Raw genomic sequence first — 15,945 nt, 5'->3', positions numbered from 1 at the left:
GCAGGACACTGGTGGGCTCTCAGTCCCCTGGCAGCTGGAATGCTTTTCCCACCCTGGAGTTCCAACATAGTATTTTTGATAAAACTGTGCATGCTTTTGCATGCACATTTATCATGCTATGGAAGCTTAGGAAAACAGCCCTGTACAAAAAAAAGGAAAAAAAAAAAAAAAAAGGATGGATTATCCACAATCAAGATGATATTAAGACAAGAAAATTGTAGTGGCTACACATTGAGAATACATACAGAGAGGGAAGCAGGTACACGATGATAGAGCAAATCCCATCAGACGCTGCCAAACGTTGTAAATAAAGGATAGGCAGACAAATTAAGAGGCATGTCAGAAGAGTGTTTATTCCAATTTGCTTTTCATGTGAGTGCCTTAAAGCAGGCTACCCCAAAAGAGTCATGCCTTCTTCAGCCACGTGCCACTTCCGACGTTTGGACATGGAGATAGATCTTTTTGGCCTTTTGAACACTTTGCCTGCAAGAATAACAGGACATGAGTAGCAAATCAGGAATGAAGGTGTTCAGTGATCACCCTGCTTCAAATTCTTCACTTGGTCTGCTTCTTCCCCAGAGAAAATGAACAGCTAATCCTCTAGTTTGGCTCTGACTCCTCAGTAGATACTTGCGCTCCACGCACAGCATGAGTAGCTGCTATCAAGAATGCCCTTTTCCCGTTCCCAGATCATTTGGGTTTTAAGAACAAATAACATTTACAATAGTCTTACAGCAGGTTTGAGAGACTAGTACAGCTATTAATAGGCCAGAGTCTGGAAACCAACTGTCAACTTCTTGGAAACACAGGAGGCAACCACGTAACCCCTGGGCTTCCCCAAGGAGCTCTGGTCAGGGAATTTGCACAATTTCAAGTAAAAGCTGCTAAAAGTTCATCATCCTGACTCACCCATGAAAGTTTTCAATGTCTTCAACAGTCTCAGGCAAAACTCTTCCTTTAGTTTCAGGTAGAAGCAACACCAATCCACCCGCAATCAAACCAAGAACAGCTTCAAACCAAGCAGATGCACCAAGAGTTTGTTAGCACACAGCAATTTCCAGCACATACACCACCTTCTACTGCCTGGCACAAAGGACTCGTAAACGGGATTTTAATTCCTCCTTCATGCAAGATGCACACATCAAAGCTCTTGTCATAGTTTTGTGTGGCTGGGTTCTGGTGGAGAAATGGCAGCTGCATGGTTTTTTTCCTCCTAAATGTGATTCCCAGAGGTGCTGTGACCTCTGGGCTTGGCCTTGGTCAGCAATGACTCTGGCCTTGAGTCAGCTGGTGTTTGCTCTCTGGGGCCTGCAGAGAGCTTCTGGCTGCTTCTGGCAGAAGCCACCCCGGCAGCCCCAACCCCCTCCAGCCCAACTCAGCCACACAAAGCTACAACAAGTCTATAAGCAAAATTGTCATGCCACCTCTGGAGAACGTGGCAACCACATGGAGACTGCAATAAGCCGAGTTCAGCAGGGAGTTCTAGACTGAACTGTGGTGGCTCAGGCTGGACAGATGACTGTAAAGAGGAAAGAACACTTTCCTAATCAGAGTGTATGCCAGGAAATGGATTAGATTTTTCTGCTATTTACATAACATTTAGAAAATACACACACAATTTATTATCGCCTACACAACATAATTAGCTTCTCCACTAATAATTTCTTCTAACTGCCTTTTATGTTTGGTCTTTACATTTTAATTCTACCAAACACCCTCCTAAATGTGCTGTCTGCAAAAACTTCACGTTGCCATTCAATACGTGGTTTATTTTTTATAAATAGTGACCTAAAGATTCAGCAGAGTTTTGCAGACCCTGACCCAAGAGTTCATGTAACTAGTCTGCAAACACTCATCTTGCATTTCTTTACCAACCTCTTTCCAAATAGCTGAAGAGCAGCCAGTTAATGGGCTGTCAGAAAAGCTGAAGTGTAACAGTCACGCTTGAATTCCATGAAATAGGCAATTATGTGACGCTCTAGGTTTTGGCTCTTGAACTGAGACAATATTCCACACAGAAAAGCAGTGATGGATCAGATTGGAATTTAGCAAGATATTAATTGCATTGAAACCTTAGAACATTTCGCAGCTCTTTGCCACCTGTTGAACCTGTGTTCACCTCCAGCTTCCTTTAAATTGCAAGGAACAACAATAAGGGCAAGGAAACATGAATGCATAAACAGACTCCAGGTTACTATAAACTGACGGCTGTGGCTTTTGTAGACAAGAAGGGACTCCTGATGAATTTGTGGAAACTGCCTTAGCTGGTTTTCCTTCCCTCTGAAACTTGGGCCTCACTGCTGCACCCCAGGAGTGGCTGGCAAGGAGGTAAGGTGGCACTTACCAAAGACTATCAGTGGCAGATCATGCCACACTTCCACCAGTCTATAGACAATGAATGGGACGATGATGCCACCAACATCACACAAGGAGGAGCAGACCATCACCCCGAGGTTCCTGGTTCAACAGCAAAGGGATTACATTAGTACCACAGAACTGTGGATGGAGGGGCACGGAACACAGTCCTGAGCCCTGCAGTGGGCATGGAGCTCAGCAGACCACGAAACACCAACAACACAGTTTGAAAAGGCCTAGTTTTGAACAGGTGGGCACATTCAGCAGTTATTTAGACACATCTGCAGGCAATGGCCAAAGAGGAAATTTTGAAGAATTAACTCCCAAGCTTTAGATTTCTGCAGCACGCTCTCCTGAGCTATTCACCCCACAGCCCACTTACAAATAGGGGGAAAAAATCCAGTCCTCACATGAAGGGCTTGAGTTAACATACATTCTCCATAGCAGACTCCACTCTGGACAGATCCATTTAAATGGTCTTGTTACTCAAATGAGATACAAATGTGAGCACTAAGAGGGACTTCAGGACTCTCATCCACCCAGGCTGTCTCCACTTTTCCCTTTACTTCAGCCACATGAATTTTCATCTGCCTTAAAGTATATTTGCTGTCCCCATGAATCTACTTTTTAAAGCACTTTACTCCATGTGTTTTATGTTCAGCAGTACCCGTGCAGTTCTAAAGCATTTGAGGATAACGTAGTTCAGCATAAAATGTAACATACCTGTTGGCCTCAACTACTTGTATCCAAGACAAAAGCCAATGGGGAGGAGGGAGGATGTACCTACCTGATGTATGTTGGATACAGTTCAGTGTTTACAAAGCAAACCATTTCAAAGGCTATTGTGATCCCCATTCTCCCGATGCAGGCAGCAGTCACTTTTAGCCAATGTATGTCTGCAGAGAAAAATGCATTCAACACTAAAAGTATCCCAGCAGGAGTCAGTTAAATACACCAGTGTCATTTTAGGGGGGGCTCTGATCCCATATCACTTGATGTTTTTAAGGGGCCTTGCTTCAGCTGAATGAGGGACTGGGAACAGCTGCTCCATGTGAGCTGGCATGGAGACCCTCCCAAAGTATCATGTGGGACATTGGGGCTTTCAGATTTATTAGAGTGCTATAAGTCACCCTCAATTTTTCTTCTGTATCATGAGAAGCACGGCTAAAAGTCAGGGAGGTGGCACCAGGTGATGGGTGTGGGTTTGCAGACCTTTGGGGCTGGACCTTGGGAAAAGGGAGAGAGAGGTGGGTGCTGACTCCAGGGGACAATGCCAGGCGTGGAAGCTGCCACATGGCCTCATGCAGATGACTCACCCTCTGGGATCAGGGCTGTTACAAGGCAGGAAGTCCCAGCCACCAGGTTTGCCACAGCCCAGGGGTAGCGCCGCCCTACACGGTCGATGGTGACGATGATGATGAAGGCAGCTGGGAACTCAACAAGTGCAGAATAGAGAAAGTCCAGATACATGTTCCCAGCAGCTAGTCCCATGTGCATGATGAGCCCCTGGTAGAGGATGGAGCTTGTGAACCTGGGCAGAGAAGAGCATCCCAGCTTTGTTAGTCAGTCAGAGGACTGAGATCTGTGTCTTGCTGAGGTCTCATAACCAAAGTTTCAAAACCAGCTCTCCAACATCGTCTTCTTACCAGTTGTACATCAGAATTAATGTGTTTTTTCTCATCTGTGGTGTCCTGACAAGGTCAATGAGCGAAGGTCTCTGCTTTCCACCATCTTCCTCTTCAAATTTAATATTCTGCAGAAGAGCAAGTGCAAAGTACAGTAAGCTTCTACTGGGAGGAATAGAGGGAAGGGACTATGATACTTGCTTATATGCATAAGAAAACTATGAGCTCACCTCAAAGTGGGAAGGCATCTTCTTCTGATTTTTTTTAGCCATTTGACTGATAATTTTCATAGCTTTGTCATTTTTTCCTTGGGAGATCAGCCACCTGGGAGACTCTGGAAGACACCTACAATACAAATTAATCCTATTATACACCAAAACTCACATATTACTCCCATATATGGATACTGTGGATAGAGGGGGTTGATTGAAGAAGCAGGTGTTTCTTTCTTTTAATATGGGGTTTTTTTGTTGGTTTGTTGTTGTTGGGGGGGGAGGGCTTGTTAGTTTTCTTGTTTTGGTGGGGTGTTTTTTGTGTTCCCTTACCATTAGGAAAAAAATAATATATACCACTGCTGAAGTGGGAACAGTAACAGTTGTGGTAGAGGCTTTACTCAGAGATGAGTTTATTAACGATAAATCGGTGAAGGGCTTTGAGCAAGAGTAGTGCTGCCACAGGGAGCTGTTTTGCAGCTGTGCCATCACAGGTTAAGAAGTAAACCAGCTGGAACTGGCTAACCAATTCCAAATATGACAAAAAAGAAGCCAAGGAATCATTTTCTACTATTCCTATCCTTTTGACCCATCTGGACAATTTCTCAAGTCAAAGCAATCAAACTGAAAAATATCAAAGGGAGGAGAGAATATGAAGTAAAGCACAACCTATGCATATAAACAGGAGGGGAATTGACTTTTTAAAAGGGTAGACAATGTCAGGACAAGGGGCAATGGATTGAAGCTAAAGGAGGGAATATTTAAATTAAAGATTAGGGGGAAGTTTTTTTTACAGAGAGAGTGAGGTGCTGGAACAGGCTGCCCAGAGAGGTGGTGGATGCCCTGTCCCTGGAGGTGTTCAGGGGCAGGTTGGATGAGGCCCTGGGCAAGTAGATCCAGGTTGATGGCCCTGCCTGTGGCAGGGGGTTGGAACTCTGATCCTTGGGGTCCCTTCCAACACAGACCACTCTATGAATCTGTGATTCTACCTGCCTTGTTTTAGTTGGACCACACAAAGCTGTGACATTTTTTCATTAAAAGAACACGTGAACAACCTGATACAGTTATGTCAGCATTTAACAATCTCTCAGTAACTATTTTTTTAGTGTAGGATCCACTAAATTATGTCAAACCATCTATTTTCCTTTATGAAATGCTTAATAAAAGCAATATATGATATTAAACAAGTCTCCCATGGTGTTCTTCAAAGTGGTCCTTCCTTCAAATAGAAGTCAGGTGCTGTGCACTGACTGAGATAAAATATCATCTCAGCTGCTGAAGGCTGCTGTTTCCCTCTCCATTTTGTACTAAGAGGAGCTACACAGCAAAGAGGCACACATAACCAAAAAGTGGTGCCAAATCTCCCTCAATGCAAAGCCCTGGGAGGCAGAGGCAGCTAGGTTTTGGGTTGTGGGCAGAGGTACAACAACAGCCAGTTTACCAGTAGTACAGCAATAAGAAGCAGGTCGGCAGGGTGACAGTGAGCTGCAGCCAGCGCCAGTGAGGTAAAGCATAAGCAATGGCATCAAAGACCAGGAGCCCAACAGAGAAGGCTGTTTGGTAGAGGATGCCCACTGTCCGCCGGTACTTCGGACCGACAACTTCCGTCACTGCAAACACACAGAGAGATAGGTGAATGACATCTCAGCACAGCACTGATTGACTCTGCAGGGACACTGGAAGACCAGTGCAGTGTTAATGACCTGAAGAAACCATCTTGGTAATCCTGGACTTCCTGGTATGAAGCCTTCAGAGAAAAATCCCCTGGTGCTCAAAAAGGAAGTTTTGCTTTTCTGTCACCAGCTCTCAGCAGACGAGAAACCCCTGCTCCTGCTCTTACACTGGTGGCCTAAGGCATCCTGTGCTGTCCTCTCTCATGGAAATTTCTGAGTAAATCAAAGCAGCTGAAGGATAATGTGACCCAGGAGACCATGACAACAAGGTTACTTATATCCTTGTACCTTTCCCTGGGCATTCAGTATTGGCCACCCTTAGGGAGAGGACACAAGGTTAAAGGTGCTTTTGGGCTGATTCTGTGTGATTTCTCTCTCATGAGAGTTTTGAGGCAAAACAAGAAGTAACAAGATTTAACTGAGGGCAAATATGAGGATAGGGCAAGTCATTGTCCTGATAGGGATTTTATGTTCTAAAATGGCAAAGTCCCCAGGAAGAGGTGATGAAGAAATCATTTGTGCCAGAAAAAAAGGGTTTAAGAGGCCAAGTCAGCATCTAGAATATGCACAGGAAGGAACAACCATGTTTTGGCAAAAGATGGTCTGGACTGTGGGCCAGATATTTTTATTTGATTTATATCAGACATCTGGATAACTGCATCAGCCACATATCCACACTAAAAGGCTTAATAGAAGTTTAGGGTGTTGACAGTTACATTTTTTCCACTATCACAGTGAAATGGATCACTCAGAGCTATTTGCTATGGCCACCCAACATCCTAATCCAGGTACAGCTCTATTGAGCGGCATTTAAAATACTTAATTTGCTGCTTTGGCCATGGCTTTGTGTTGAGTATTTTTGACAAGAGCCTGAACTCCACACCATAGGAGTCAGAGAAGTCCCAGGGAGCTCTACCACAGGCCAGAAAGTGGTCCTGAGCTGGCTCCAGCCCTGCTGCCACGCAGCCGTGCGTCACCGCCAGACGCAATCAGCACACGGCGTGGGGAGAGGCATCAGTGCAGCCTGGCTCCTCGCATTGCCCTGCAGTTGGCCTCAGCTCAGGCAACTGCATGGATACCCAAACAGTTTGTCTTTTCCACAGCAAGTACAGCCTGTTCTTCGGTTATTTTTAGGCTGCAAAGCCTGTGTTTGCCCTTTAATGCTCTTTGTGTTATAAAAATGCCTCCAATTTTCCCCACCCTCTGCCTGCCTCTTTAATGGCCACCTCTGTCATCACCCTGTCTGCAACTGGGCCTGAGCAGCTGCAGTCTGCCCCAGGGCTGTCTCCTTCCTCAGCTGGTGCCCTAGGGGTGGAGAGGAGCCCAGATCTGCAAACCGGAGCTGACACCACAGGGGAAAGCCCGCCCTGAGGCAACGGCCCTAATAGACCATCACTTGCTTCAGCTTTGAAGGCCACAGTTGCTTCTCCCTAAATGACAAGGCTTGAAAAAAGTCACAGAGAGAGAAAACTCTCAGAGGATAAAACAGCATGGGAGGCATTTTTTAAACAGCTTTTGTTCAGGGGGGTTTTGGGGTTGGTTTTTTTCATCCTCTGCAGCCAACCTTGGTCCTGGGAAAAGGTCTTAACTCACCCAGGATGTAGCCTGCGGTCCAGCAGCCCTTGCTGACCAGCCCTTGCAAGAACCGGAGGATGACTATCCACAGGTAGGTGGGCACGAAGACCAGAAGGATTCCACAGATAATGTTTGCAAGAATTGTATATATGAGGCAAAATTTACGACCAAACCTGGATTGGAAGATAGTATGTGTAAAGCAAAACACTGGCCATGGAAACACAGGCAGGTTAAATTAGTAAAAGCTTTGTGCATCTTTGGGGAAAAAAATAAAAATCCAGTTTTGCTATACAAAGGATAAAGACATACTGACTTTTATTCTTAGCCTGTTGTTCACTCATGTGCTTTTCTATACCCTGAGAAATTACTGTGCTGATTGCTCTGCAATCCCACAAAGGCTTTCAGGAAAAGGAAAAATTTCCCAAATTGAAGAACAATAATCCCCTGTTTACATTTGGACTGTGACTGTTATCCCTGGATTTCAAAACAGGCAGTTTAATAATCTGTTGCTTGGGGGGGGGGTTGTAACGGAGGCAAAAAATTATGGGTTAATATGATCCCGGTAAATCTTCTGCACCAGATTTATCACAGGTACATATACCACAGTCTTAACTCCAGAAATCTAGCATGTATGGACCTTGTTGTGAGTGGGATGCATTTCACAGCTGGAGCAACTCAGAGCCTGCTGTACTGACAGTCCTAGGCAGGAGGGGAACAAGAGGGAAAATGGACCTTCAAATACTGGCGTTTGCTGCTTCTTAATCCCAGCCTCCTGGGCTGGGGCAGCTGGCTCTGAACAGGGACCTAAAGGACATGGGGATTTCTGGTTTTTCACAGTCACTGCTGCTGTACCCATCTGGCAATGTCTGCATCTGCTATTTCAAAGTTTCTCCAAAGGAAGCAAGATTTTTTCCAAGCTGTAGCAACACAGAGCATGACACATTGAGTGGGGGCTCCACACTGGTGTTTCCTGGCTTCAGTTAATACCCCAGGGCTCAGGTGCAGCACAGTAGGGAGTTTGGGGTGTACAGTCCTAAAATAGTCCTTTGCAGGCTCTGCAAGACTCTCCAAGTGAAAGAACTGTGCAAGCCACCAGGTACGACTCAAAAGACAGAGCACTCACTCTTCATATCACGACTGAACATCCAGGTGGTTGACCTTATTTTGAGAACAGAGATGGCAGCAGTTGCACAACCTTTCTCTGCCTTTATCTAAGCTTAGCTGCTGAACACTGATAAGGGGGGGTCAGAGGGTTCTACTGTGAGCCCACACGTACCTGTCTGCAATGTAGCCAATGTTTATGGAGCCAATAAAAAACCCAGCATTCACAGAAGACTGAAAGAGGTCCAGCTTCCAGGAGTCCTCACATACCAGGTTAAACTAAAAGAGCAACCAGAAGCAAGAGAGTGAAATGAAGAGCTGGCTCACATCCATAAGTATCCTTTGATTCAGGTAAAGATCTTGTTTCTGTGTCCATGACCATTTAATCTGCACCCAGAAACCCTACTGACTTAAAATTAAGTGTCCAACATTAAAAAAAAAAAAAGGATCAAGCCCCCTTGAGCAGTTTCCTGGTATTGCCCATTCATGTCTCATTACTGGAAAGAACATAACTGAGTTATTACCTGTCAAGATTAGTACCCTAAGTTGTTTTAGGCCTCACAGATCAAGTTGGCATGGGCCTGATGACCACCCTGTGCTCTTCAAACAGCTTTTCTTGTAAATGATCATGAGCATTTCTAAGCAGTTCTGGTTGCCTCATACCCTCACATGCCACAGTAGTCCCTGCAGACCCCTCAAGACTATGGATGGTGCCTTCAGTAAAGGTATCCTAGACTCTTGCAGAAGTTCATCTCTCCACCTGCCTCCCTCATCCAGCTTCCTATGGAGCACCATCTCCCCAAAGAAGAGGTAATGAGGAGGTATCTGCATCTGTGTCTAAGGCCAGAGCGGTTTCTCCCTGGTCTGGCCTTTTGCTCTACTAAATTGACCTCCAGCCTAATGTGCCTGGAAACCCAGTATTGTGTATTCAGGGCCAAGCTTTATACCACACACGCATGCACATAGACCTGCCATTTGGCCTTAGTTCTCTTATCTCACTGAAGTAGACACACATAAAAGCTACTGAAGAGTCACCTATTTCCTAAAGCTGCCCTAACATGACTGAGAATCCCTTCACGTTCTACTGGTAACTGGACTTATTTAAAGCTATTCATCTTTAGTCAAGGTAGAAGCAGATACTTCTCCTGATGCTCTGTGGGGTTTCCCATGAGGGTATTCCTCCATGGGTAAGTTTGCTTTCCTTCAAGCAAAGTAACACACTTCACCCTTCGCTATTCTTCCCCTTGCTTAACTGCCAGATCAAGGGACAACATAACAGGGCCGAAGAGCCTTCACAGAAAAAGTCACATCCAGGAGCAAAACACATTGCCAAAATGCAGAGAGAGGTGTGTGATATTTCCAGCTGTCCTGTGAAGGAAAGAGGCCCACAGGTCTGGCCACGCACCCCCTTTAGGAAAAAGAAGTGAAGATGATCGATGTGAGAGTGTGACTGCACGAAGCAGTTCCTGCAAGATTTCAGCTTCCCACAATCTCAGGAGATCATGGTGAGTGGAACCTGGACCACAGCATCTGCTGGAGCCTTCTGCAGTGAGATGTGCCTGCTGCGCTGCTGCACCCTCCATTTGAGGTGTCTCCAGCTCCTCCCTTCAATACTGCACGGTCCATACTTTGCTGAAAGAAGTACACTTACAGTACACCACCTAAAACCTAGCTCCTACCGCTTGCAGAACTATAAAAGCTGAAGCTGCTAAAGCACAGAATTCACCTGCCCTTCTTGTGTGTTCAATAAGTGGGCAAAAGAATGCTGACATCCTTCATCTCTGAAAGGCTGGTGGAACTTTCTATGAAAAGTAAGTATCTGGGATGAAAAAATTGATTTTGTAACATTAAAGCACCTAAAACCCTAAGGTACCCCAAGAGCTTAAACACCATTCTCAGCTTATTTACATAATTGCAGAAATTGGATCTTCTGCAATTTATTCCTGAAATAAGATGGTTCATAGTAGGAGATGATTATCTTTTCCTTCACCCATATCCATTCAACCATATTTGAAACCAACATCAGAAGACTTTCTTCAAGAGAAAAAAAAAGAAGAAAGGAAAAAAAAGAAGAAAGGAAAAAAAAGAAGAAAGGAAAAAAAAGAAGAAAGGAAAAAAAAGAAGAAAGGAAAAAAAAGAAGAAAGGAAAAAAAAGAAAAAATTAAGACCTTCACATCTGGGCACAGATCCCAGGTATAATGGTGGGTCTGTGCAGCATGACCACTTGGGACCAGAGTGTTTTGTTTGTCATTCTGCGCGCTGCTGATGCCTCACAGGCGATGTTTACTCACCTCCACCAATCGGACCTCTCATGTGACGAGAGTTTCATTCAGAACTGGACTTTATCTACCGAGGGATTTATTTGCTGAAATATGCTTTGCTCCCCAGCTGGAGATAAAAGCCTCCTGAGCAGCCAAGGAATGCTTCACAGCAAGAGCAGAGGGGAGACAACTTGCAAAACTCCCTGCACAAGTTCACAAGAAGAGGATCCCCCTGTCCAGGTAAGCAGCCTGGGCTACACCAACCCTTTCCCACATCCCTCAGCTTGTCTGTAGCTGACAGGGCAAGCAAAGTGGGGGGCTATTTGTTTTTACCTCGGTCACGATAGAGGTCCCTGGGGAGTCGTAGACCCAGCCGTCCCGGCAAGGACTGAGGGGGACGGTGCTCCGGTTGCCCACGAGGCTGCCGAGGGGGTCGGTGCAGCTGATGCCCGTTGCATTCCAGTCCACCTCGTACCTCCTGCAGCGGCTGCTGAAACTGTCCCCGTGGCTGCCCCACTCAGGAACCGTGTGATTGAGCTGCTCCTCCAGGCTCCAGCCACACCGCTCGCTCAGCTCAGCCACCCCGGGGCTGAAGCAGCGATGCTCGGGGATGAACCCAAAGAAGACGACACCTACATACAGTGGGGTGAAGGCAGCAGAAAGCAAACACAGGACAAAGAAGGTTTGCTTCTGGAACCTGTCAAATTCTCCAATCTGCTCTAAAATGTCATCTAGGGTTGGCATTTTGGCATCAAAACCGCACCCAAAAACCTCATCTAGGTCTTCTCTGCAGCACTGATATATTTAGTTGGCAGCAAAGCTATTTAAGTAACAAAGACATTTGACCAAAAGTCAAGAGTAACTCCATAAATTATTAAACTACATGTTGCAAGCTTTATTTTTTAGGTTTCATTTGAAATCAGACCTTAATTCACCCAGGGGGAATTTGCATTTAACCCCTAATCAGAGCACATACATTCCTTTTTCCCAGAAAAGCCACTGAGAGCCATGACACTTTGGGCTTTGCTAGCCAAACCAGCTCCTCAAAGAAGGGGCATTTTAAGGAGCAAGTGCAGGTGAAGGAAAATTCCACCAACACGCAAGCAAGTGGAAAAAGTTTAAGGTAGCAGTTGCTGGGCGCCACATGTGAGCCGGGGCTTATCAACCAGGTTGTGTAAAGAACAGGCAAGCATGTTGTGAAACAGAAGGGTTTCCATTCCGAGCCATGTAATTAATAGGAATGGAACAGCATTCCCCCCAAGTCCAGCATCGTGTGTGCCTCACCCCTGCAGCCACCCTTGCTCCCCATGCTCCTCCATTTCCAAGAGCAAAGCTCCATTCCCATTTCCAAGGGCAAAGCTCTCCCACCTACATCAGCGAACATGATTCTCACCTGACCATGTTTTCACAGTGACACAAAAGATATAAAGCATTCACTAAGGAATCATGCACTAGGAATCGCTGGGAAGCCAAGTGAAATGCTTCCAAACCGATTTCATACCAGACAAGACCTATAAGACTTTAGGTAGAATTCATTGTGGGGTATCCCCCCAAAAAGTCCAGTTATATCAGGCTCCAATTATACATTATGCTGCCTACAGATAAACACTTGCTACTCCGACACCTTTTGCTGACAAAAACTGGTTCCATCAAGCGAAGGCAACACTTTAAAGATGGGGGCAGGAGGGAAAAAAGCAAAAAACAGTCTGGAAAGCAAATTGCACATACTAGGCAAGCAGACACACACACCCCACAGCCCTCCCTCTCAATACACTCCAGAAAAATAAGATGGCCTGGAAGGCCATTCTGGCTCCGGGACAGAAACAGACACCCCTCTCCGCAGCCACTTACAGCAGTGCTACACCAACCCCAGCACATCACCCCCCCGCCCCAGCATCTGACTTTGGACTCTGTGGCTGCAGGGGCTCCATGAGGAGCTGGGCAGCGGGACAGGGACACACAAGAGCATGGCAGCTGCCACGCTCACAGGACGTGTGCAGCCAGCCGAGGCCAAGGAAACTGAAAGCAAACCCTGCCTCTGCTAAGTGGGTGAGGTTTAAACCCATCAAGCTGCATCTTAACAACACACCCAAAAAACCCTCACATCACTTCTTCCCTAGTGGTTTTGGGCCATTGGATTATGCACATGTAAATTCCTCAGGAATTAAAAGAGTCAGATGCAGATCAGGCCTTTTCTCCTGCAGCCCAGACAGATTGGACAGTCACCATGCTGTGGGTCTCAGTGTCCCAAGAGGCTCGCTTCCCAGGGCGGAGACGCGCTGCTGAGCAGCAGGGCTTCTGCTCCTGGCCCAGCCATTTGTACATGCTGGTCTGGTCCCTCCCTATAGACAAGCAGGATATTCTACTGGAAAAAGAGTCTGGTGAAGTCACATATCCTGGTCTGAACAAGAGAAAACTCACCCGGCCTACCTACAAATGCCTAGGGAAAAAGTGGGCAATAGTTCCCAGACTAGGCACCGAAATTACTCACTGCTGTCAGCTGCATGCTAGGAACATATCGCTGACAATACTCAGATAAGTTCTCCCAGGCAGAGTATGTCTGCTCCCCCTAAGCATCTCTGGGCACAGCCACAGAAAGACTGTGCAGCGTTAGGCATTTAACACATGAGAAAGCATGTAATGCAGTGGATCATGGACAAGGGGCAATGGTTTCAAATCGGAGCATAGGAAGTTCTGCACCAATATGCAGAAGAACTTTTTCACAGTGAGGGTGACAGAGCCCTGGGACAGGCTGCCCAGGGGGGTATGGAGTCTCCTTCTCTGGAGATATTCAAGACCCATCCGGACGCTGACCTGTGTTGGACCCGATGATCTCTTGAGGTCCCTTCCAACCCCTACGATTCTGGGATAAAACAACTCCAAGGCTCCAAACCCCAAACACCTGGGGGAAAGGAAGCAGCGTTCTGGAGAGAACTGTGCCAGGGGTAACCGGCAGTATTAAAAATGCACTGTCGAGCCTCCCATTCCCCCCAATCAACTTAATGCTAAGTATTAAAAACACCACTTTTGGTTTAAGTATGACAAGATGCAGCTTTCTCAGAACTGATTCACAGCTTCACTGGTGACAATACAAGAGGAATTAACACCAGGTCTGCAAAAAGGAACGATACACCCCTGGGGCTAACCTATATATTCTGATCTTTGTCAGCAAACATCAGTTCTTGTTTTGAGCGAGGCGATTACGGTATTAATTATCCCAGCAAAAAAAAAAGAGTATCACCAGGCTGATGAGGGGCAGCATTACAGGCTGTAAGAAAGATACCAGACTTGAGATGTGGGATTTGGAATACCCACTTCGTATCTTTTATTGAAATTGCTGAATATATTACACTATTTCGATTCAAAATGGAGGTTTTTTTTATAAAAAGAAGCCATTGTTGAAACTGAGTAAGCCAGCCAAAAGGAACAACGAAAAGTTTCAAAAATTTCTGACCGACGCACATACTTGTACGATGCTTTGAAACCTCTTCATTGCCCATGATTTAATTTAGGAAGCTCCCGGGGAAGAGCAAGACTGCTAGAGGAAATTTGGCTTGTATTCTTCGCCAGCAACATTTCACATGAATCACCATGGCTGGGACCACAGCACAAGAGCTAGAAGTTAGGCTATTGGAAACATATTGGCCTTTTTTTTCCCCCCCTTGTAATTAATACCAGAAAGAGGTGTTGTGCTGACTGGGGCTCCTCTAGTTGTTGGCCTTGTCTTTGTGATGACAAACTGGGCAGTGCAGATGGTGTTATAGGAATTCTGCCCCTACGTCCTTGAAAACTGGTTCTCTGTGCAGTCGGCCTAGTCCAGCCATAATCTAGGGAAGAAAAAAACATCTTTGGGTGCTTTTCAGCTGCTTAGGCAAATACTGATGAAGTCAGTCATATGACCAGTACCAAAAAAACATCATGCAAAGAACAGCAACCATTTCAGGCTAAAGCTATACAGAGCTGTACCTTTCAGTCAATACCTTCAAACCAATGATCTGTTTAAATTAGAATGGATATTCAAATTTACAGGATAAATTAGACCAGTTCCAAAATTTACATCAAATCACCCCAACACACAAAAGTTATATTTTTCCTTGTCTTAGGATGGGTGAACCCATAGAACGATACCCTGCCGGCAGGAAGAACATGTTGCTATCAAGCAAACCTGAGTAGTGAGGATCAATAAATACAAGGAGTTAAAATGCTAGTAGTCGGATAACTTGAGTCTCAGGAGCCAGGGACTTTGTTGAGCCTTAATTCTTTCCTTTCAAAGGTTTCTCTTTTTTAAGCAAGCATTTATCACCTATGCTGAGGCTTAAAAAGAAAAAAAAAGAATAAACAAAAAAAAAAAAAAAAAACCCCAAAAAAACAACTGTCCTGGCTAGAGAGAGTCAACATAACTCAGCCAACTGGATGTTAGAAACCCAGTCATTACTGAACAGATCATTGTAAACAACCAAGAACTCTTTCTCCTCTTCCCTTTTCAATGGTTTCTTGTTAAAGGCAAAATTCAGAAAAATCTTTCAGGCTGAAGTCCTCATATTTGGTTGGAAATGTTGTCCGGTGTATATATAATCTCTCTATATATATTTGATTAGGCACAAGAGGGGTTAAACATTCAACAAGTCCTCATCACTATCATCATGAAAAGATACTGTATTTGTAGAGTTCTGTGCCTGCTGCTGGCCTGGCTTGGCTTTTGCTTTCCTTTCCTTTCCCCCATTCAGCAAATATGCTTTGTCATCACTTCTAAGACTGGGTTGCTTCTTTTGGAGCTGCTTGCTCTTGTCTAGTCCTCTTCCTGTCTGAATCTTTACATCTGGAATGGTTAACACTTCATCCTCACTGTCCAGGTCATCCACATGGAGAGAGTTAAAAGCTTCAGATGTAACAGACTTGGCAGTTACGTGACCGTTCTCCTGCCCCCCTTTTGCTGTTCTTTGACTTGGTACAGCAATCTCCTCCATAAGCCACTCTGTTTCGTTCTCATTAGCTTCTTCTTCGCTGTTTATCTGCAAGAATGACAAAAAACCATTTTAGAAACACAAGAGGAGGCTGCATATACCACCTGCTGATCTCCCCAGCTGCAGACCTCACAGCACACATGGCTGTGGGCTTAGCCTAGTCACAGGAGAGTAATTCT

At 45.4% G+C, this 15,945-nt stretch overlaps 2 protein-coding genes across 2 annotated transcripts in view; both read right to left on the bottom strand.

The window, feature by feature from the left end:
• Positions 1–337: 337 nt before the first annotated feature.
• Positions 338–11,681, bottom strand: LOC311190546 (solute carrier family 22 member 2-like). The gene is made up of 11 exons (XM_084262493.1): positions 11,136–11,681; positions 8,717–8,820; positions 7,459–7,613; positions 5,634–5,802; positions 4,211–4,325; positions 4,002–4,108; positions 3,672–3,886; positions 3,143–3,251; positions 2,345–2,457; positions 910–1,009; positions 338–483 (listed from the first exon to the last, which is right to left on the bottom strand). Exons 1-11 carry the CDS (start codon positions 11,544–11,546, stop codon positions 417–419), a joined length of 1,665 nt encoding a protein of 554 aa, XP_084118619.1. The 5' UTR covers positions 11,547–11,681; the 3' UTR covers positions 338–416.
• A 2,417-nt stretch (positions 11,682–14,098) lies between these two features.
• Positions 14,099–15,945, bottom strand: part of IGF2R (insulin like growth factor 2 receptor) — a gene marked incomplete at its 5' end in the record, with an annotated part of 57,803 nt that continues 55,956 nt past the window's right edge. The window contains one exon of the mRNA XM_084262492.1: positions 14,099–15,814. Coding sequence (XP_084118618.1) covers positions 15,413–15,814 — 402 coding nt within the window. The 3' untranslated portion in view covers positions 14,099–15,412. The remainder of the gene's footprint in view (positions 15,815–15,945) is intronic.

Source organism: Gallinula chloropus (genome assembly GCF_964237585.1).
Source record: "Gallinula chloropus genome assembly, chromosome: 3".
Lineage (NCBI taxonomy): Eukaryota > Metazoa > Chordata > Aves > Gruiformes > Rallidae > Gallinula > Gallinula chloropus.
This window is presented reverse-complemented; position numbering and strand designations above follow the sequence as displayed.

What these genes read in the sequence shown, in the direction of transcription:
- LOC311190546 (XM_084262493.1), bottom strand. Translation starts at nt 11,546, where the DNA reads ATGCCAACCCTAGATGACATTTTAGAGCAGATTGGAGAATTTGACAGG. An exon ending in GGACCTCTATCGTGACCGAG is followed by an intron (nt 8,821 to 11,135) that starts GTAAAAACAAAT and finishes TTGCTCTTTTAG; the next exon opens with TTTAACCTGGTATGTGAGGA. An exon ending in TTCTTATTGCTGTACTACTG is followed by an intron (nt 4,326 to 5,633) that starts GTAAACTGGCTG and finishes TTTGTATTGTAG; the next exon opens with GTGTCTTCCAGAGTCTCCCA.